We start from the raw sequence: 21,105 nt of genomic DNA, 5'->3' as shown, positions 1-21,105 counted from the left end.
TTGCAGCATACTGTGATCCTTTAGGTTATGGCAGAAGTCCTCAACTGATCAGAAAATTGCTGGAATGGCGCAGTCAGGAGTACACAGTATGCATTATTGATTACGTGTTTTGATGAGGTGAGAACAGGCAATGGGTCCTGAATTCATTTTACCTTCGCCCTCTCTGGGAACAAAAAAAGGTACTTTTCCAGGTTCTTTTCTAATATTTGCTTTTAGCCGAAGTGTAACTTGAAGGGCCATTCGCTGGACTGTCTGATATGTCAGACATAATTTAAAATATTTTCGTTATGACAGGGCTTCTGCTTTTAATATAGACGATAGAAAAATTCAGAGAGGCACTCAGTGTGAGTTTTCTTCTCCAGTCCTGAGCTGTATCAGCATTCTTCTATCTGCATTGTGACTGTGTTACCATAATTAATATTTATTGATTTCCTTGCAAAACTTGGGATGGGGAAGCTAATTAGAAACGGATGGAAAATAAACTTGGGGGAAACAATGAAATCATTCCAGTGATTCATTCATCTTCATGGGAGAGTGATTAAATAAAATATCTCAGGATTCCCGAGATTCTTCTTCTTCTCAAATGTTGCTTGGCTAATAGCTTGCATTTATTCAGCGCAAATTGAATATATTTTACTATTTTTGCTAGATTTATATTATTCCTGGATTGTACTATTTGCCTTTTCTATTTCTGAGAATAGAGGGGTCCTTTTAGTTACACATTACTTTACCTTGTGCAGCTTAATAAAAGATTCTAGTTAAAACATAACCCATAAAAACTACTAATCCTGATCCATTTTGAAGGAATGAAATGCAGCTTTTATAATTTAGGATGGCAGTTGCCTCTTCTGCCCACAAGATGGTGCTACATTGTTGTGACACTGGTACCATCAGGGAAACTATTTTTCTAATTCGAATCCCCCAGCTCTGCACTCTACTATCCACACACACACATACGCACACACACACACACACACACACACACACACACACACACACACACAGGGGTTACTTGCCCAACATCCCAGAGTAGGACACACATCCAAAGATCCAAAGAGAAGAATGATAACTATTAAAATAATTATTTTTCTCCTTCAGGAATCTTGCTCAGTAAAGAAAGCAATTATTTGTACCTTAAGTTCATGGGAGTTGGCTGATTCGGATATTATCATGTTAGAAAATTCTTTGAGGTACCAGATTTTAGTACTGTCTAATGGTACATTTTTAAGGAAGAAGAAACGGCTGATAGGTGATAGATTGAAGGGTGGTGATACTTTCCTTTCAGCATACCAAATTACTTGAACCCCTTTTGCAGGGTTTTTTCCATGTGTAACTAGCTTAAAGAATTTCTCAGAAACATATTTGAGACTCCTACAAACTGGTTCTTAATATTTATGCCTGTGGATCTTTCAAAAATTTGTTATTAAATGTGAATAATTATCTAATTATTGTAATTTTGTCCTTCAGAATCACTGATGGTAGCTTTGAATCTTACGGCTATTTATAGCTATGGTGACTTACTGCCAGAAAACTCAAATGTAATTATTCCTGCTGGCAATCCTGCATAGCTACCAAGTAAGGAAGATAAATGCTTATCAAATGAGACAGCATAATCTAAGAGTTTGTGAATTATATTTTGTGCATTCTTAGAATCTGTAGAACAAAAAAGAACGATCATGGCAGATATTTTTATATTGTTACCACTTTGTATCACTCCTGCTGTATTATGTTTGTTCTGAACCAAAGTTGTGTTTTTAGAACATATAAAACAGGTCAAAGAGGTTTTGAAGTTTTCAGAGAAGTCGGTGTGTCTCTGAAGCCGTGGTATTCTCACTTCGGCCATTTCAGAAGTGCCAGAGTCCTGCTTGGCATGCGTGAGTGTGAATGAGTGTGTGTACGCCCATAGGGAGAGAAGGCAAAAGCCCCACCCGGACTCTTCAAAGAATACTGCAACTTCTACTGTAAAAATGATGGTTCCCAATGAGCCGTGTCAGTGTCCATAATGAAACATAAATATTGCCAGGGGAGATACAAGTACAGGTTTACTCAAAAGCCTGTGGCCCACACGATAACCTGCCATGAGCAGATACCTTGAGAACACGTCTAGCAAGCAGTCCAGAGAAAAACTGGACATTGGCCAGGGCCCCTTAACAGTTCAGCCCAAGTTTTCGTAAATGTGTAACTGGGACAGAATCAACCTTTCCCCATTTCACAGGGACAAGGATGTTTATCATAAAGAATATTTTATTTATGTTTAAAGTACAGAGTACCTTTTTTTCCCCCTGAGTGAAAGTATTTAGATTTTTTCAGAAGACCAGAAACACTCCAAATCTTAAGGATTGTTGAAGTCCAGTCTTGTGCCTCTGTGACTCACCCTTGGCCTTAAAACCTTCCATGCTGTCTCCCTGACCCGTGCCTGGCATCTCTTCTCCCAGCGTTTGGTCCCCATGGTTTGCCGTTCAGACGCCGTGGCCTGATTCTGCGCTCTAGTGCTGAGGCCTGCAAGAGCAGCCTGCCTTCTCCTCTGGGCTGGAGGCTCACCCATAGTGTGCGGACAGACCGCAGGGCTAGTTGAACCTTTATAACGCACTTCAGTGTAAATTGTTTCATATCTTTGGATAAGAATATGTCTGTCTTTTCTGACCTACTTCCCCTCCCCCCAGTTTACTTAGTCATCTGCCCTGATGAACTGCTTTCTTGCATCCATTCTTTCCTTTCCTTAACTGCTCTGCCCAGTCGAGTCTTTCTTGCTCACGTAGATGGTAGATGGACAGAGCCTCCCATCTGGCACGACATTTCCACTTGCTTTGTCTTCACAGCCTGATGATCTCTGCCCCTGTGTTACTTGTACTCTTTTTTTTAAATTGGAGTACAGTTGCTTTACAATGTTGTGTTAGTTTCTGCTGTACAGCAAAGTGAATCAGCTATACGTATACATATATCCCCTCTTTTTTGGATTTCCTTCCATTTAGGTCACCGCAGAGCATTGAATAGATTTCCCCGTGCTCTACATTAGGTTCTCATTAGGTATCTATTTTATATGTAGTATCAATAGTGTATATATGTCAATCCCCACCTCTCAATTCAATCCCACCCCACCCCCCTTGGTATCCATACATTTGTTTTCTATGTCTGAGTCTCTATTTCTGCTTTGCAAATAGGATCATCTCTACCATTTTTTTAGATTGCACATATATGGGCATACACCCAGAGAAAACCGTATTTCAAAAAGATACATGCACCCCAACGTTCATAGCAGCACTATTTACAATAGCCAGGACATGGAAACAACCTAAGCCTCTCTCAACAGAGGAATGGATAAAGAAGATGTGGCACATGTGTATACAATGGGATATTACTCAGCCATTAAAAGGAACGAAATTGGGTCATTTGCAGAGATTTGTAGAGATGTGGATGGACCTAGAGTCTGTCATACTGAGTGAAGTATGTCAGAAAGAGACAAACAAATATCGTATACTAACGCATGTGTATTACTTGTAATCTTAAACAGAGAAGACATTCATTCAGCAAAGATTTGCTAAGCACCTTTCCTGTGCAAAGGCCCTGTGCACATTTGGGGGTTGTCACAGTGATGGCAGCTGGCTCCTTCCCCCCAACATAGAGAGCCGACATTGTACTGGGGGCAGCCTTAAGCTAATAGTTAAACAAATGCTTATATTTTTTGCTATAATTATTAACTACTGTGAAGGAAAAGTCATATGACAGTGATTAGTAGAGAGATGTCTCCTGGTCTGCGGAGATCACAGACAGCTTCCTCACAAAGAAACATTTAAATGGAGACTCGAAGTAGGAGTTTACCAAACACGAGGGGAACATCTGCGAAGAAACTTGGTTTCTTCGAGGAATTGAAAAAAGACCAGTGTGGCTTGACTCTGCCCCCTGGGCCAAATCCAGCCTCCCGCCTGTTTTGTATAGCTCACAAGCTAAGAACATTTAAATACTAGAAAAAACGATTTTCTGACACATGAACATTGCAGGACATGTAAACTGCAGCGCCCATAATAGAGTCCCATTGGGACACATGCATTTATGTGTTTGTGGGAATGCTTTCTCGCTCCATCAGACCATATGGCTCATAGAAACTAGAATATTTACTGTGTGGCACTGCTTAGGAAAAGTTTGCTGACTCCTGGTGTAGGCCACGGCGAGTGATGGGAAAGCAGGGCACAATGAGGCTAGGGTGGCACAGGAGCCCAGACTCTGATCTGCAGGGGACTGGAGAGGATGTTATGATTTTTTTTTTTTTTTTGGTGGTACGTGGGCCTCTCACTGTTGTGGCCTCTCCCGTGGCGGAGCACAGGCTCCGGACGCGCAGGCTCAGCGGCCATGGCTCACGGGCCCAGCCACTCCGCAGCACGTGGGATCTTCCCGGACCGGGGCATGAACCCGTGTCCCATGCATCGGCAGGCGGACTCTCAACCACTGCACCACCAGGGAAGCCCAGGATGTTATGATTTTGACCTGTAACTTTAAGAATGATGAAAAGCCTTTGAGGGATTTTAAGCACAGGAATGATAGTCAGCCATGCATTTTTAAAAAGACATCTGCCTGATGTGAGGTAGACCAGAGGGTCCAAACAGATGCTGAAAGATCGATCAAGGGATTGTAGCAGCCTCGGCGTGAAATGATGGTGGCAGTGGAAATGGAGAGAACAGAAAGCATCGCTAATGTGTGTTGAGCATTTATTATGTCCTGAGCCCTGTACTTAAGTATTTTCTGTATTTATTTGTATTTAGTTTTTCCTAACTGTCCTATGAAATAGGAATAATTATTTTTTCCATTTTTGTCAATGAAGGTGCTGTGACTTGAAAGAGATTAAGTTACTTTCCCAAAATTCATATGGCTAGTAAGTGATAATAAGCTGGGATTCATTCACATCTGGAGTTTGCTGATTCCAGAACCTAGAATATAAATTTCTCAACTGTAACTCTAAGAAGAATATGTAACAAGAGTTTTACAAGATATTTTGTGTTTGACTGGATATGGAGGGTCAGGGAGAACACAATATCAAGAAAAGTTTCAAATTTCTAGCATGAGTAATTGGATAGATGTCTTGCCTACCGAGTTCGAACTCCTCGTTTCAAATACCAGGTGGTTCTTTAAAGTTCTTTAATTTTCAAAAAGGCAAATTATAGCTGTCTTGTATATGTGAAATGAACATGTGTCAATGATTTTATTCAACTTATTAATTAATGAGGGGACCAGTTAAAGTTGGTTCACACGAGAATTTGAGGAGTGAAGTGTTCATGGTCAATTTAGTAAAGAAATGTTAGGATTCGATTGCTAGGCTAAGTACAAACCCAATATAGCAGTAAATCATAACCTTTGGGATTTTCTTTTACACCAGACAGCAGTTATTTGCATCATCACCAGACAAAATCTACAAGTTAACCTCTCCTCCTCCTGAATTGTAAAAATAGCCCAGTCACTAGAAAATCAGTCAGAGGTGAAGCTCCGGCACTGCACTGAAAGAACATCCAGGAATTTCTTTTACCTGCTTCTAAGTTTCTGATAATTTTTCTGGCAGTTTACAGAGTTTTCCCAGACACCCTCCTCTTCCCTCTGGTAATACGACTTTTCTCCCGTATATTCCCATAGCTCTTGGCATGTCTCTGGCATGACAGCTACCCTATATTACAGTTAGGTAATAGTAACCATCATTTGTACGTACCTTGACCACAAAACGCTTTCAGCTGCAGGCAAGGGGGAGTTTCTCTTGACCCTGGCTGGGTCTGAGAATCAAACCGACACAGCCAGATCCACAGGGGAAAAGCATGCAAATGTACTTACTGGAAGTTTCTGTGACATGGGAGCCTGCATCAGGAAAGGAAGACCCAAAGAAACAGACCTGAATGTTGAGGAAGAGCACAGGGTCATGTGGACATGTGACAGGCTAAGTAGTAAACGCGGCGGTAGCATGTCCGGAACCCCACATGATGTCCGCTTTCCCTTCTAATCGCCACGGCAACCCTGGGAGGCGTCTGCTGTTCTAGCCCACAACCGCAGGGACCAGCGCCGAGAGGCTCCTGACTAGTTTGGGGTCTGTAGTCTGTTAGTGACAGAACCAGGGCTCATGTAAACCCAGGGTGTCTCCCATCTCGATTGTGTTTTCAACTGTGTCACACTGAATGAAGGGTAACTCTATCTCTCCGGAAGACCATGAGTTCTGCGACACATGCGCGGTAATAGTTTATTTCCTCGTGAGCATGTGACTCTCAACCGTGCCCAATGCTTCACGACTCTGAGTCATTGTTTACGGACATGAGCCCTGAATGGAAGATAAGTAAGAAACTAGCAACAGACTCTGAGATACACCGTATTCTTACTGTCTGGCAGTTCCTGCTCTTGTTGCCATGTGCGAAAGCTGGGGCTACGGAAATAACCCAAAACCATGGACTCTCAGTTCTCATTTTTTTTTCCCCATATCTGACAGATTTCCAGCACAAAATAACCGTGCAGGCCTCCCCCACCTTGGACAAACGGAGGAGCCTGAATAGCAGCAGCCTCAGTACACCGAGCAGCCCCACGGTGATCCCCCGACTCCGGGCAATACAGCGTGAGCTTTCTCCCCCACGGGGGGCTTCTGGGCGGCTTTCTGTCACTAACTGACCTGGATCCAACTTAAGCAGACATTCATAGCTGGTTCTAACCCTGTGATATTTAGGAGGTGTCAGAACTATTTGGAAAGCAAGATTTTGGTCTGGTCTTCCTTAGTCTCATTTTCTTGTTCTCACAGTAAATGATTTTTAGATCCCACGCAATCGTTGATGTGACCAGGCCACAGAGTAGAAAGTGAAATAGTATCGTGAGACATTTTGTTAAATGCCTGCCTGCAACATTTGCATGACCTAGTTATATCAGTATCCTCTTTATGGATATTCCGAAAGCCGAAATCAGGAATTCAAGGTTACTTCCATTCGTTTCATTGTTTTGTAAGGAAAAAAGTATTTTGCTTTTTGAAATTTAGCTTGAATTTGGTCTGTGTTGACCAACCTAATGCAGACAGCCCTCCACTTAGGGCGGTTCGGCTTAGGGCTTTTTTTGTTTGTTTTTTTGCTTTTTGTTTCTTGTGGGTTTTTTTGTGGTACGCGGGCCTCTCACTGTTGTGGCCTCTCCCGTTGCGGAGCACAGGCTCCGGAGGTGCGGGCTCAGCGGCCATGGCTCACGGGCCCAGCCGCTTTGCGGCACGTGGGATCCTCCCGGCCCGGGGCACGAACCCGTGTCTCCTGCCTTGGCAGGCAGACTCTCAACTGCCGTGCCACCAGGGAAGCCCAGGGCTTTTTGACCGTGTGGTGGCACAAAATGATTCACATTCAGTGGAAACCGTACTTCGAATTTTGAATTTTGATCTTTTCCTGGGCAGTGATACTGGGTGCCATCCTCCCACGTGATGCTGGGCAGCGCGCCACAGCTCCCGGTCAGCCCGCCATCACAAGCGTGAACAACCCGTACACTCACGACCACTCTGTACCCACATAAGCACTCTGTTTTTCACTTTGAGTACAGCATTCAGTAAGTCACACGCAACATTTGACTTTATTATATATAAAATAGGCTTTGCATTAGATGATTTTGCCCAACGGTAGACTAGTGTAAGTGTTCTGAGCACATGCAAGGTGGGCAGGGCTAAGCCATGATGTTTCGTAGGTGAGGTGTGTCAAACATGTTTTCAGCTTATGATTTTTTTAACTTATGATGGGTTATTGGATGTAACCCCATCATAAGTCGGGGAAGATCTGTCCTTCAAAATACCACTTAGTATTTTAGTTTTACAGTGTTCAACCTAGTGGAAAAAATAAATACACGAATTCATTTGGCATCCTCGCACTGTGAGAGTTTCAGTTAGACCCAAAGCGGATATTTTTACCCCCCTGTGTAGGTGTGTCATTGTGTCATAATGTTTTCAGTTGTGTTGTTAGAACCTCTGGTATGTCACGGGGTTGTTTTCTAAGTGTGTAGGAATAACAGCCACTCTCCCAGTGATTCCCAAGCCAACTGTCAGTGCACAGAGAGGCTGGGGGGGGGTGGCATATATGTGTGTCAGCAACATGTGGGTGTTAGATGTGAGTGTAAACCTCCCGAGAGGGGATGAAATAAGGCAAGACGTGGGGAAACGTACATACGTTCAGATTTTTAAAGGTAATTGAAGCCAAACAGTTGTGATGACTAATGAAAAATTGGCTTAAATTACAATTTTAAAATATATCTTTGTTCCTTAGGTTCAGAACTTTGATTTGGTTAAAAAATTAAGTACTAAGTTTGTTTTCAGTTAACTGTTCAATTTGACCTTTTTTCCCCCAAATAAAATGAAATCCTAACTGTTGCATAATGTTAAATACATAGATAGATAAATAAATAATCAACTCTTTATGGCTAATTTACCTCAAATTTGTATCTTTTAATTCAGTTCACTTTTCTTGTTGTTACGATTAGTGATAGAACTTTGCCAGCGGTAGGGTGAAAGAAATAATTTCTTCTTTGTTTTCATGTTTCTCAATTGTTTACACGTTTTGACTAAGATAGTTTTACAACTGATTTGATTCATTTTAACTTAACAATTTTTTAATTGGTTAATGAGTGATGATGCTCTCTGTTTAGTGACCTCAGATGAAAGTAACAAAACTTGGGGCAGGAACACGGTCTGTCGACAAGAAGAATTTGAAGATGTAAAAAGGAATTTCAAGAAAAAGGGTTGTACCTGGGGTCCAAACTCCATTCAAATGAAAGAAAGAACTGACTGCAAAGAAAGGTACTTGTGTGACATCTGGTGGCATTCCAGTGTGTACTGTGACAAATAGCAGCGCCTTTTAAATATTGCACTGGCCAGACCTAACTTTTAAGAAGCAATTAGAGTAATACAGAGATACCGGAATATAATTTAATTTCTAGGATAGGTTTATCCTACTAAATCAATTATTATTTAGTTAAGCAATTAAAAAGATTCTCTGTCTCACGTTACAGTTTTATCTGTACTTTGTTAGCTCTTTAAAACATAGAGACCAATATGTTCTCTTTACTAACTAAAAATGCTGTTAGTGTGTATCCACCAAAACCTAATTTGTGTGTCATATGGTTCTATTATATCAAAATAAACATTTTTCTCTTGTAGAATAAGACCTCTCTCAGATGGCAACAGTCCTTGGTCAACCATCTTAATAAAAAATCAGAAAACCATGCCGCTGGCTTCATTATTTGTGGACCAGTCAGGTAAATGCGCTTCAGGAAATAGAATTTGTTTCTAGAAGTGACGTGGGAAAGGTTAGCATCATCGCATATACTGACTGAGTAGTAGCAGTGGCTACACGAAGCTCAAAAATTATCTTCTGGGGGCTTCCCTGGTGGCGCAGGGGTTGAGAGTTGCCTGCCGATGCAGCGGATGCGGGTTCGTGCCCCGGTCCGGGAGGATCCCACATGCCGCGGAGCGGCTGGGCCCGTGAGCCATGGCCGCTGAGCCTGCGCGTCCGGAGCCTGTGCTCCGCAACGGGAGAGGCCACGGCAGTGAGAGGCCCGCGTACCGCAAAAGAAAAAGTTATCTTCTGTCTTGTCAGTCTTCGTGGCGGAAAGTAATTCGGCTCCCCATTGTTTATTAGGAATTTGTGACTCTTATTCTTCACCAGGAAAATTAGTATAATTTATTATATAGAACCAAATTACTATAGTATAGCAAATAGTAAATGTGAAAATGTAGGCGCCCTGAAATTCTGCTGAGATTATATTCCCACCCCACGACCTGATGAAATATTGTCAAGCGGGTTAGTTGTGGACAACTACTGCTGGAGAGTATTGCACTGGAAGTCTCTAGTTTAAATGAATCATCATCGCTTTCAGTGTTCAGTATTCCTATTCAATATTCAGATATTAAAAGGTTGAAGAGATTTGGAAGTTGCTGGAAATTTTCAATGATGGGTAACTCTGAAGAAAAGCAAATTGGTCTTTATCCTTGACAATTTAAGACACCCTTCGGTACTGTGGTCAAATTAGAGGTGTTTTAGCAAAACACGGTGTAAACTTCTTGAATTTATGATCGGTGCTATGCTCAGTTTTACAAGCACCTTATCACCTACTGCCCATGTTTAGTTTTCTTCTTCTGTGTTCATCACAGGTATGTGGTTTCAGCATAAATATCTCCATAAATACTTTCAGGTAAACACAAGGCAGGTGCTGTGTAATCCCTGGGTAGATGCTTTCTGATGTCAGATTCACTACTGTATTCTGACTCTTTCTCGCCTGTAAAGGCAAGAGGGTCTCTCATTATACACTACGATTCATCATCAGATGGCGTTTGAGGACTAATGAAGAACAATTAATAGTAATAAAACTGTTAATTCTGTAGTACAAGTTTCATTATTTGTGACTGTTGAAAAAAAGTCCTCTTGCTTTTTTCCCCTGAATTTTTTTTATTCTTTCTTAGAATATTTTGATCCTATGAATAACTCCTCCACAGGACAGTTGGAGGAAATAAAAGGATGTATTTGGCTGACTCAGCTGGGTCTCCATTAAGTTAACCCTGTAGTTCATTGGAAGGATCACTGAGCAAAAGGTTTACACAGTCTGTCCTGCCTGAAGGTCCCCCTCCCACCTTCCATCTGTGGGGCCTCATCCTTCTAAGTGTTTCTGTCTCAGCCCAAGTGTTTCCTGAAAACCTCCCCTGACCGCCTTAGCTGCAGTGGTGTCTCACCCCATCCCTGTATCTCAGTACTCAGTTTTACTTATGTATCGCTCTTCCCTGAAATCCTTATTGGTCTGCATGGACACTGGTAACGTGTGTGTTCTTTGTCACCCCAAATTAGAATGTCAACTCCTCGGAGGCAAAGATTTTATCTGGTTTGTTCACCACTCTACTCCCAGGGCCTGGTGCATAGCAAGTCTTCAGTATCTCCTGAATGCCTAAGTGAATCCTAAAACGCTTCTGTAGATATTGATTATATTCACCTTGGTTTGGGGGCTGCGAATGCATGCCGTCAGTCATAGGAAGGCTGGGAAAGATTGTGATGGGTCCACGTAGGTTCATGACAGCTCAGGAGGAAAGTGGGGGAAAGGAAGTGCTCAGTATGCTTCGAAACCTATGGCTTTTACTTGTCAACAGCGTTTACCCTCTTTTTTAAAAAAATGGTGGCTTAATAATTTGTTACTCGTTACATGTACCGTGCATTCAACCCATCAAAGTGCAATTCGTGCCCACTTGATGAAGGCACTATTTGGGGAAGACCCCTCACAAAGTGAAAACCTGCAGGGTTGCTCACAGCCGGCTGTGGCCTGAAAGTAGAAAAAGGAGGAAACTGAACAACACCAGAGAGGCTTCAGTGGAAGCCAAGGTCACATGTGGGAAGAAGGGCAGTGTCAGGCCATCTTAGGGCCAGGCAGGATTTTGAGATAGAATTGTCTGAGGGAAATGGGACAGTGGGCGGAGGACATGGGGAGAAAGATAGCAGAGGAAGATACTGGGCTTGTTGGGAGAAAAGCTGGCATCCGGCTGGTACAGTGGACACAAGGCTGCAGAAATCATGGGTGGCTCTGTCGGGGATGCTGTGGACACCACATGAGGGAGTTCATCGTCTCAGTTGTTCATGGTTAAGCCCTAAGTGATAAGAATTATAGCTTCCTCTCCAGTAGCAGAATATGTTACCCTTTGGGGCTCTGACCTCTGGAGAATCTTCTCCTGATGCGGGGCTCCTACACTTTTATGGCAGCGTGTTGAAACAGGCTGCTGGGCACCACGATAGTCTGAAGTGTGCCAAGAATTCACTGCTCTACTACACAGGATGGTTCCTGTAGCAACGGGTCGTGGCCCAGTTATCTGGGTCACGCACAAGGGCACCTTTTGTCTGACGTGTCCTCCTGCTGCTGTCTGTGCATGTGCATTTCTGTATCTTGATGACTTTGTTTCTATAGAAGTTTCTGTTTTCTATGCCAGTGAAGAGCCACTTCCTGAAGGACAGGAAATGGCAGAGGACTTGCTCACCTGTTCCTGTGCAGGCAGCTGAGTCATTGCACCCTGCACCCTTCCTTAGAGTCCTCCTGAACGAACCATTTGCTGAACTGCAAAGGACTCCATGTGTTTTGATTTAGAATATGTATTTATTAGATTTCAGCCTTGTTTTACAGTATAGCTTGCATGGTTTTTACAGTAAAATGGTCCTAGCGTGTGTGTATTTATACTTCCGTGTAGGTGCATGTGAAGAGCCACAACTTGCCCCAGACGGATTGGAACACAGAAAACCAAAGCAGATAAAATCACCAAGTCAAGCCTATGTTGATCTCCCTCTTTGGAAAGATAGCCAGAGAGAGAATCTGGTGGAACCCGAAAGCTGGGAGGAGAGAACCTCAGTGAGCCCTGCCACCAGCATTCCTCAGGGGACCCCTCCGAACAGTCTGAGCAGATCCCCCCAGAGGAAGAAGACAGAGTCTGCTCTGTACGGCTGCACTGTGCTGCTGGCGTCAGTGGCTCTGGGCCTGGACATCAGAGAGCTTGCGAAAGCACAGGCTGCTGAAGACCCGTTGCCCAAGGAAGAAAGGAAGAAACGCGAGGGCATCTTCCAGCGGGCGCCTAAGTCCCGAAGCAGTGCCAGCTCCGCCACTAGGCTGCCAGCCACGGGCGAGGGGGCCAGCAGCCCATCCCCACTCCCTCCGTCCAGTGCCGCGAACCTCCTGTCCATGCCTTCTCTCTCCACCAAGTGTCTGCTGCAAACTGACGGCGAAGATTCCTTCGAGAGCAGCACACACGTCCCTTGTGACCTCAAGGTGCCCATTCCAGATCCTTGCCCTGCCTTTGGAAGGAGGGATCAGGAGCCAACCCCCGTGCCAGGATTGGAGACCCATCGTAGCGTGTGGGGAAACCTGTCTCCTTCCTTCACAGTTCCAGCACGTGCGGACGCGTCTTATGCTGCTTCTTCGAAAGAAAGAACAGCACATCACCGACGGACCGTGTCTGATGGAAGTGCTTCTCAGCCCCCAGGTAGGCTGCATTCGTGGGCGAAAGTACCAAACACCACTGTAGAGGATAGACTGTAAAACTGTATGGCTCTCTGATTTTATCTTTTCCAAGCGATTACATTTACAAATTTGTTTTCACTGTGCCCATAAATCTTTGAATTTTACCCTACTCTTTTGTTTGACTTTATCATTTGGATTCTTGGAAGAGTATAATTAAATTTCAGTAACTTAAAGACATAATAGCGTATTAAAACAGAAAGAGCACATGGAGAATAGCTGCCCCAAGCCCCTCATAGTAGGAAGGGAAGTCATTTGCCAAAATCTGAACCAAATAATTGGTGGGAGAGTTGGCAGTAAAACTGGTCGTTTGACACAGCGTCACCTGGCTTTGCTGCCCAGGTTTATGTTGAGATTGAGTTTAGGGGGTGTAAAAGTCAAATGGACAGTAGGTGCTGTGTGGGGAATGACTATTATTCCTTTTGTATATAAAGATAATTACAACTACCTCAGGTATAGATCATGAGGATTAAGTGAGATAATGTATATGAAAAATGCTTTTTATTTTTTTTATTTTTTTTTTTTTTTGCGGTATGCGGGCCTCTCACTGCTGTGGCCTCTCCCGTTGCGGAGCACAGGCTCCGGACGCGCAGGCTCAGCGGCCATGGCTCACGGGCCCAGCTGCTCCGCGGCATGTGGGATCTTCCCGGACCGGGGCACGAACCCGTGTCTCCTGCATCGGCAGGCGGATTCTCAACCACTGCGCCACCAGGGAAGCCCCGAAAAATGCTTTTTAGATTGTAAAATGTTATGCTAGGATCGGTTATAAAGTATATTAAAACTGAAACTGCTTTCATTTGCTTTATCTTTTCATTTATCTCTTTAAGTGCTACACCTAGACAAGATTTTTTTTCATATTATTGTTGTCTTTAGATAAATTGGTTTATTGCTCTTTTATGATGCAATAAAGTATTAGTAATGTATAATTGCACATGGTGAAATCCTAGCACAAGAGTCCCATTAAAAAAACCATTCTTTTTTTCTTAGTTTGAAGCCAATGATTATTTGCTACAGTGGTAGTCAGTCAGTTCTTCAGAACAAAAAAGGGAGGGTGTAACATGTAAAAACGTATCTGCTTTCTTATTTTTATTAATATTTTCAAATCATCATCTGAGAGTGAATTCAGTCATATTCACCATCATTTTTAAGTCTTAACTTTAGTCCAGTCTACCCCATTGTGAAATCTATCCTGTTAATAAAACAGTTCTAATGAATGATCATTGTCCTAAGCGTATGATGATGACTTAGCTCTTTACGGGTGTCGTCTCCATAGGTTCAAGCAGTCTTTCCAACCTTGTAGTACTTTTCCATAAAAACAAACATTCTGTCCTAACAATTTTAAAGGTAAGTTTTGTGTTCCGGTTCTTTTGTGAAAGCTCACTGTAAGGTGGTAACCTAAGGGAGGTCATCCTGGTTATTTTCCTTGCTATCCATTGATTTCGACGTCACTGTCTTTTTAATCACACACCGTCTTTGCCTCCTCAACCAGCTGGTGCAACTATCATCTCAGCCCCCGGAGCCACTGAGCTGCCCCCTGAGTGGGTTTGGGGGAGGCCCCCCTCGCCGTCTGGACCTCATAGTGACCTGCCAAGTGAGGTCCCGCCCGAAAAACAGAGAGCTGTCCATATGGTGCCTCCGCCTCGCCCTCCCCACCTAAGAAGCCAGGTAGGTGCCCTGAAGCCCTTCCCGCAGAGAACAGAGTCTCAGCCCGCACAGGCCTGCCCTGTGGTGGGCGGTCCAGGACCAGCCCCTGACTGTCCCCTCGGTGCCAAGGAGAGAACTAAGCCCCACGTGCCTTCCTTACTGGATGCCGACGTGGAAGGCCAGAGCAGGGACTGCACAGTGCCTCTGTGCAGGATGAAGAACCGAACGAGCCGACCATCTCTGTATGAACTGGAGAGAGAATTTCTGTCTTAAGTGCCTTACATTGTTCAAGCATTTCTTTTTTTTCTTTTCTTTTTTTTTTTTTTAAGGTGAACAAATGAAAACAGTGTGTCTACCTTTGAATTGTTTTATGCTGCTGTGTCTTCAAAGCTGTGGCCGTGTTACTAAAATAGTAATGGATGTCTAACGTCTCCAAAAATATATGTGATTGCTGTTGGCTGACTGTATTGTTATTCCACTGGATTCTTACCTAGCAACTTGAAATACTACACACGTGTAAAACAAGTGTGCAACAATGTAAATCTATGTTTAAGCACAATTTTAAATGCTTTGTTTGTTCCCATTTATATCCTTATCTATTAGTACATACAGAAATTGTAATGAGTGCGCCCTTTTTGTTTCCTTTCTTCCTGTTTCCTTCCTTTTGTTTTCTATTTTCCTTTACCTTTTTCCATTTCTTTCCTTTTTTTTTTGTTATTTGTGCAACAAGAAGCCAAGAGTAATGTGATGTTAGCAAGTAAAGATGTCTATGTAAAAAAAATTTGATGACTAGAATAGATGGAGGGTCCTATTTGAACTACCTAAACTCAGCAGTAGGCTTATAATGCATAAGTATGTCCAAATCTTACCTAAAATATGCACTATTTCTCTCTTTGAGAAAATTTTACTGAATGTAACTTGTAAAAGTTTTAATGAATGTAACTTCTAAAAATTTTATCCATTAGAACTCCAAAGTAGATTTTTCAAAAAGCCAGTCATTGACATTTGACTCAGACCATACTGTATACAGTTGAGAGGCGCTAACCTGTGTGTTCTCCCTGTAGAAAGGCCCTTCCTTCTTCCTTCATCAGTAGCCATTGATTTGGTATCCAGAAGTGTAAAGCTTTTCCTTTTGTCGTAGAGTTTTTAAAAATTAATCAACGCATGCGTTATGTGCCGAAGAAAATTCATGTCATTTAATATTATTTTTCTCTATTTAAATGCATAATCATCCTAATAATTTCAAATACAGTTAGAAACACTGCAAAGTCAAGAAACAGCAGTACGGTTAGAATTTAAGTGTTTTAAAATAGTAGTTATTCACTTAATTGTAGATACATGTTAGATATCGGTTGGGTGGGACAAGCTGATGTGATAGAATGGAGAAATATAAGTTATTTTCAGATGTGGGTTTATAAAACAAATCTTTGGATAGCAGATCAGGTTTTTAAGTGATTTTAAATTATTTTATGAGTCACTTTTATAAATCATAGAGTTATGATACAAATAAACTACTGAGTTATTAAGCTACTGAAATGGCTATCCAGGAGCTTGGTAAACTTGCCTGGGTCTTTTGTTAAATCTATTATGCTTCTCTCCCTAGAATATGGTTATTCAGATGACACACAATAAGTATTTAAAATTTTCCCTACAGTGAAAAACTTTAATTGCAAACATTACTTGATATTTCATTTAAAATTTTACCTTGGTTAAGGTTTACTGAATAACTGGAAGGTCAGTGATTTAATCAGGTGTGATAAAGTATCTACCTATAGTAGGAAAAAAAAAAGGAGGAAAACTATATTATTTGGCCATTTTAGAACCTCTTAGTCATCTAACAAGTATGCCACTGCAAATGATGAACAGGGCATGAAAGGATTATTTTAATATAAGTGCATTTTGCCTTAAGGAAATTCTTGAAGCACAATCTCAGGTCCTTAATTACATTTTGTGGTGTTATCGTCCATTCTGTGATTTAGCTTCACTTTTGGGTGGTTGTTGAATTACATAACAGAGATTTGGTTTCCTCAAAATTGTATCACATTTGAAACTGTGGGTTGGCTACTTCATACTCAGTCATATGAGGGCATGTAACTTCCAGCTAAAAGTAAACGAAATACATGCCTATGGTAATACATGAAACACGAAATATAGAAACTGTGTTTTCAGTTTTGCTTCTACCAAAACATCGTGTGTGTGTGTGTGTGTGGCACTTTGTGTGAGGGTAGGGGAGTGATGGGTGTCCGTCTGTGTGGTCCCTCTACTCTGTTCCTGTTTAGCTTTATTTTAGTCAACTTACATTATGATGAATTTAGAAACGAAGTTACATTAAAAAGATAATTGTCATATAAGGACTCCATCTCACATGTTACTGCAGATAGTTATTTTTTGCTGAGATCTATTGTACATTTCCGATTTTCTATGTGTATAGGTATACTTAGCAGAATCTGGTTATTTATTTTCACATAGACTTAATAGCTCACTGAAAGATAAATTAAGCTGATTACTATTAGTCAACAGTTAAGGTGCTCCCACTGCAGAGATTTGAGGCCTGGGCCTGATATGCTGTATTATGAAGCTTTGTGACTGAAAAAGATGTTTACATACGTTGTCTATTTTTTTTAATAAACTTTTTTTATAGCTTGTCTACTTGCTCAGTGGCTTTGATCTGATGATTGTGGCTGTAGTTTGTAATGGTTCATTTTGTATTCAATAAGGAAAATATGTTCATAAAGATTATTAATAAGTCAGGTATTAACCTGCTAAATTAATTAAACTGAAGGATCACGATATGAGTCATGGGATTAAATGAAATACTTTATTTAAAATGTTGTTTGGTTTACATGTGCGTTGAAACGTTGCATTTCATTGTGAGAATTTTGCAACTCCAGCTTTTCAGAACGCACATTTTGGCAGAGTGAATTACTGTATGAAGTAAATCTCAGTTGATGCTAGAGCACTGTGATTAATGAGACATGTTGATTATTAGCATGTTTAAATCAGAAGAATTTCAAAACCCACCTAACATCTGGTGATTCTTGGTAAGCAATAAAAACTTGGGTGAATTAGAAAAGTAGATGGTAGCATTTCGTGCAGATCCAGGCAACACCCTGTCGTATAAGAGGGAGAAAAATTTAATGTCTGTTGTATATCTGCTAAGTGTTAAGGACTCTCCTAGGTGCCCATATAAGACACTTCCTATAATTCTCTTTAGTGAAGTTTGTGAGGTAGGTAGTAGTATCCCTATTTCATTAGATGTGAAACGGGCACAGAGAATTTTGATAAAGTTCCAAAGACTCACCACCATTTACCTGTTCACACCTGTTGTAACCATACATATAGTATAGAAGATGGAGGCTTCTAGTGGAATCCAAAGCTAAGGTAGTGTTTCACACATCAAAAAGTTCAAAATTCTAGAATGGCTGAGTACTTACATAAAAACAAAGCTAACAGTGGTTAATACGGTGGGATACTTCCTAAGTAATTGTGAAATGAAATAGAAGGTACTAAAACCTGCATATCCAACAGATCAACTCAGAAAAAAGCAGTGTTCTGTTCAATGGGTTTATAAATATGATGAAATTATTTAAGAACTGCAATATAAATATAAAATAATTGGGCTTAAGCTGTATGTACTCTTTACTTCTGAAAAGGTCAACATGCTAAAACACAGTGAAAGATGAGGCTTTTATGAATGAAACAAGGTAATAAGTACCACATACAGTGGAGCAAAAACTAGTTGTTCTTGTTGTTTGGCAAGAAACAAGTAAGTTGAATATGCTGCAAACTCATTACGTGCCTACTGTGATAGCCACTGGGAAAGACTAAAGGAATTCAGTGATGAGCAAGAGAGATACCACCTGGGTACTTTGCTGCATGGTTCTTAAGATCTAGTAAGAAAGACATTGAGAAGCTAAGGGAGGCCAGCTTCATAGGTTCGGCTTGGGCTTCACACTCAGGACATCCCTGAGCTAGATTTTAATGCTTTGCTAACACTGTCTTGAAATCCTTAAGAAATTTTGGACCGGGACCCCTCATTTTTATTTTGCACTGGGCCCTACAAATTATGTGGCCAAGCCTGACTGCAAGTGAAATGAGGGTTATAAAAGGTGAAGTAGGGCTTCCCTAGTGGCGCAGTGGTTGAGAGTCTGCCTGCTGATGCAGGGGACGCGGGTTCATGCCCCAGTCCGGGAAGATCCCACGTGCCGCGGAGCGGCTGGGCTTGTGAGCCATTGCAGCTGAGCCTGCGCGTCTGGAGCCTGTGCTCCACAATGGGAGAGGCCATAACAGTGAGAGGCCCGCGTACCACAAAAAAATAAAAAATAAAAAAAAATAAAAGTGAAGTAGTTGCTGTTCTGGTAGCACTGGCACAGCAGGTCTAACCTGGGGGGTTCAGAGGAGGCAGCTGAGGAAGTCAGGACCTCTGCTGGGTGAGAAGTGCTCCCTGCAGAGTCACTAGGAGTCATGTTTCTCTTGGAACTTACCAGATTTCCTCTTTGCCTTTCAGCATTTTTACCATGGTCTTTGTTGGCGTGGATCTCTGCATATATCGTACTTGGAGTTTGTTTAATTTCTTGGATGTGTAGATTTTTTCCAGCAAAGGTAGGGTTTTCAGCCATTACTTCTTCAAGTATTTTTTCTGCTTCTTTTCCTCTCTCCTGGGACTCTTCATTACACATATATTGGTATACTCAGTAGTACCCCACATTTCTCTGAGGCTCTGTTCATTTTTATTCATTCTTTTCTCTCTCTTTTTTTTTTTCAGATTACATATGCTATATTGATTTCTCTTCAAGTTGCCTTATCTTTCTTCAGTTCCAATCTACTGTCAAGCCCCCCTAGTGACATTTTTCATTTTAGTTATTGTATTTTCAACACCATAATTTCCATTTCATTCTTTTTTAAAATTTTTATCTCTTCATTGATATTTTCTTTTTGACAAAACATTGTCATCATACCTTCCTTCTTCAAGCATATTTTTCTCTAGTTCATTGAACTAAGGTACAATGACAGCTTTCAAGTTATTAAATCTGAGAACCGTACCCTTTCACAGGCCATCTCTGTTGCCTCCGTTTTTCCCAGTGTATGGGTCACACTTTCCTGTTTCTTTGTGTGTCTCACTTTTTGTTGAAAAGTGGACATTTTAGGTAATACATTGTGGCAACTGTGGATAATGATTCCCCTCACCTTCTCTCCAGGTCTTGTTTTTGTTGTTGTTTGCTTGTTTGTTTAGTGATTTGGCTAGACTATTTCAGTGAAATCTCTTCCCCCACAGTATGAAGTCTTTGGTGTCACTCCTCAGAAGATTCAGCCTTGATGTGCACACAGCTACCTTGGGATGACACAATTTTAGCACAGCTCTCTTGGACTGTCTCTTCCTGTGATCTCTGTTAAGCTGTGTGCTTCACTTGGTATTACAGCAAGCTGTTAGGCTTCCATAATTGCTGGCTGATTACTCTATTTTTTTTTTATTATTCCCTGGGACACAAATTCCTCCACAGCCTATTCCAATTAATTTCAAGCAGGGGCAGTTTGGGGGCCGGTCTTTAAGGCTTGTTCTGACCCCAGGTGGGCTCTTTATAGCTGGCTCTTTGCCTGATTCTATCTGGTGAACTAGCTGGACTGTGGTTCAGCTTGTTGCTCTTAATTAAGAGGTGTGGGGGCTTCCCTGGTGGTGCAGTGGTTGAGAGTCCGCCTGCCGATGCAGGGGACGCGGGTTTGTGCCCCGGTCTGGGAAGATCCCACATGCCGCGGAGCGGCTGGGCCCGTGAGCCATGGCCGCTGAGCCTGCGCGTCTGGAGCCTGTGCTCCGCAACGGGAGAGGCCACAGCAGTGAGAGGCCCGCATACCGCCAAAAAAAAAAAAGAGGTGTGGGTTTTTTTGAGAGTTCCCCTAGGCTTGAACTTCCCCACACTCTGTTTCAGATAAAGTCAGTTCCTTTGATGAAAGCTTTGTAGTTCTGTTCTTGTGTAATGCGTCTTGCTCTGGGCAGTATATCTGGGCCATACTCTGGGCCCTGGGTGGCGTGGTAACTTGTAGTCTCCCTGGCTTGCTTCTCGCGGAGTAGATAGAACCTCTGCCCTCCAAGTGCACTGGTGTGAGGGCGTGTAAGAAGCCAGCATTCTCACTGGTGGAGAGCCTCCACCCTGTGTGGGGCGGCTGGATGGAGTAAGGAGCCCTTGACCTCTCAGGCACACTCCCAGGAACTTAGCCTCTTAAATATAGAGTTGGAGGGGATGAGAAACGCTGCTGTCCTGTGCCTGCCAGTGAAATAGCTTTTCCCTTGATTGGGAGCTGATTGGGGACAGGGGGAAGTGGGGGGAGTCCTATGTTTTTGGCCAAACCTGATCGGAATGGAGCTTCTGTCAAGCTGAGCTCGGTCAGGGTGGAAGAGTTGGCAGGAGGGAGCAGGTCATAGCTCAAATGCCAGGTTCAACTGTTCTTAGCAAG

The 21,105-nt window shown here is 42.3% G+C and overlaps 1 protein-coding gene across 5 annotated transcripts in view; it reads left to right on the top strand.

Annotated features, from left to right (window-relative positions):
- MAP3K21 (mitogen-activated protein kinase kinase kinase 21) overlaps positions 1 to 21,105 on the top strand; it is a 75,061-nt gene that overhangs the window by 33,626 nt on the left and 20,330 nt on the right. For 2 of the 5 annotated variants that reach the window (XM_067025701.1, XM_067025702.1), the window contains exons 6-11: positions 6,455 to 6,577; positions 8,620 to 8,770; positions 9,131 to 9,228; positions 12,191 to 12,976; positions 14,501 to 14,676; positions 19,163 to 19,257. In XM_067025701.1, coding sequence (XP_066881802.1) covers positions 6,455 to 6,577; positions 8,620 to 8,770; positions 9,131 to 9,228; positions 12,191 to 12,976; positions 14,501 to 14,676; positions 19,163 to 19,225 — 1,397 coding nt within the window. In that variant the 3' untranslated portion in view covers positions 19,226 to 19,257. Of the gene's footprint in view, positions 1 to 6,454; positions 6,578 to 8,619; positions 8,771 to 9,130; positions 9,229 to 12,190; positions 12,977 to 14,500; positions 17,311 to 19,162; positions 19,258 to 21,105 lie in introns of those variants that run through there. The other 3 variants (XM_059053823.2, XM_067025703.1, XM_059053821.2) reach the window with 3 other exon arrangements.

The sequence above is a fragment of the Kogia breviceps genome, chromosome 2 (genome assembly GCF_026419965.1).
Source record: "Kogia breviceps isolate mKogBre1 chromosome 2, mKogBre1 haplotype 1, whole genome shotgun sequence".
NCBI lineage: Eukaryota > Metazoa > Chordata > Mammalia > Artiodactyla > Physeteridae > Kogia > Kogia breviceps.
The sequence above is the reverse complement of the archived record's forward strand: the minus strand, read 5'-3'. Positions and strand labels throughout refer to the sequence as shown.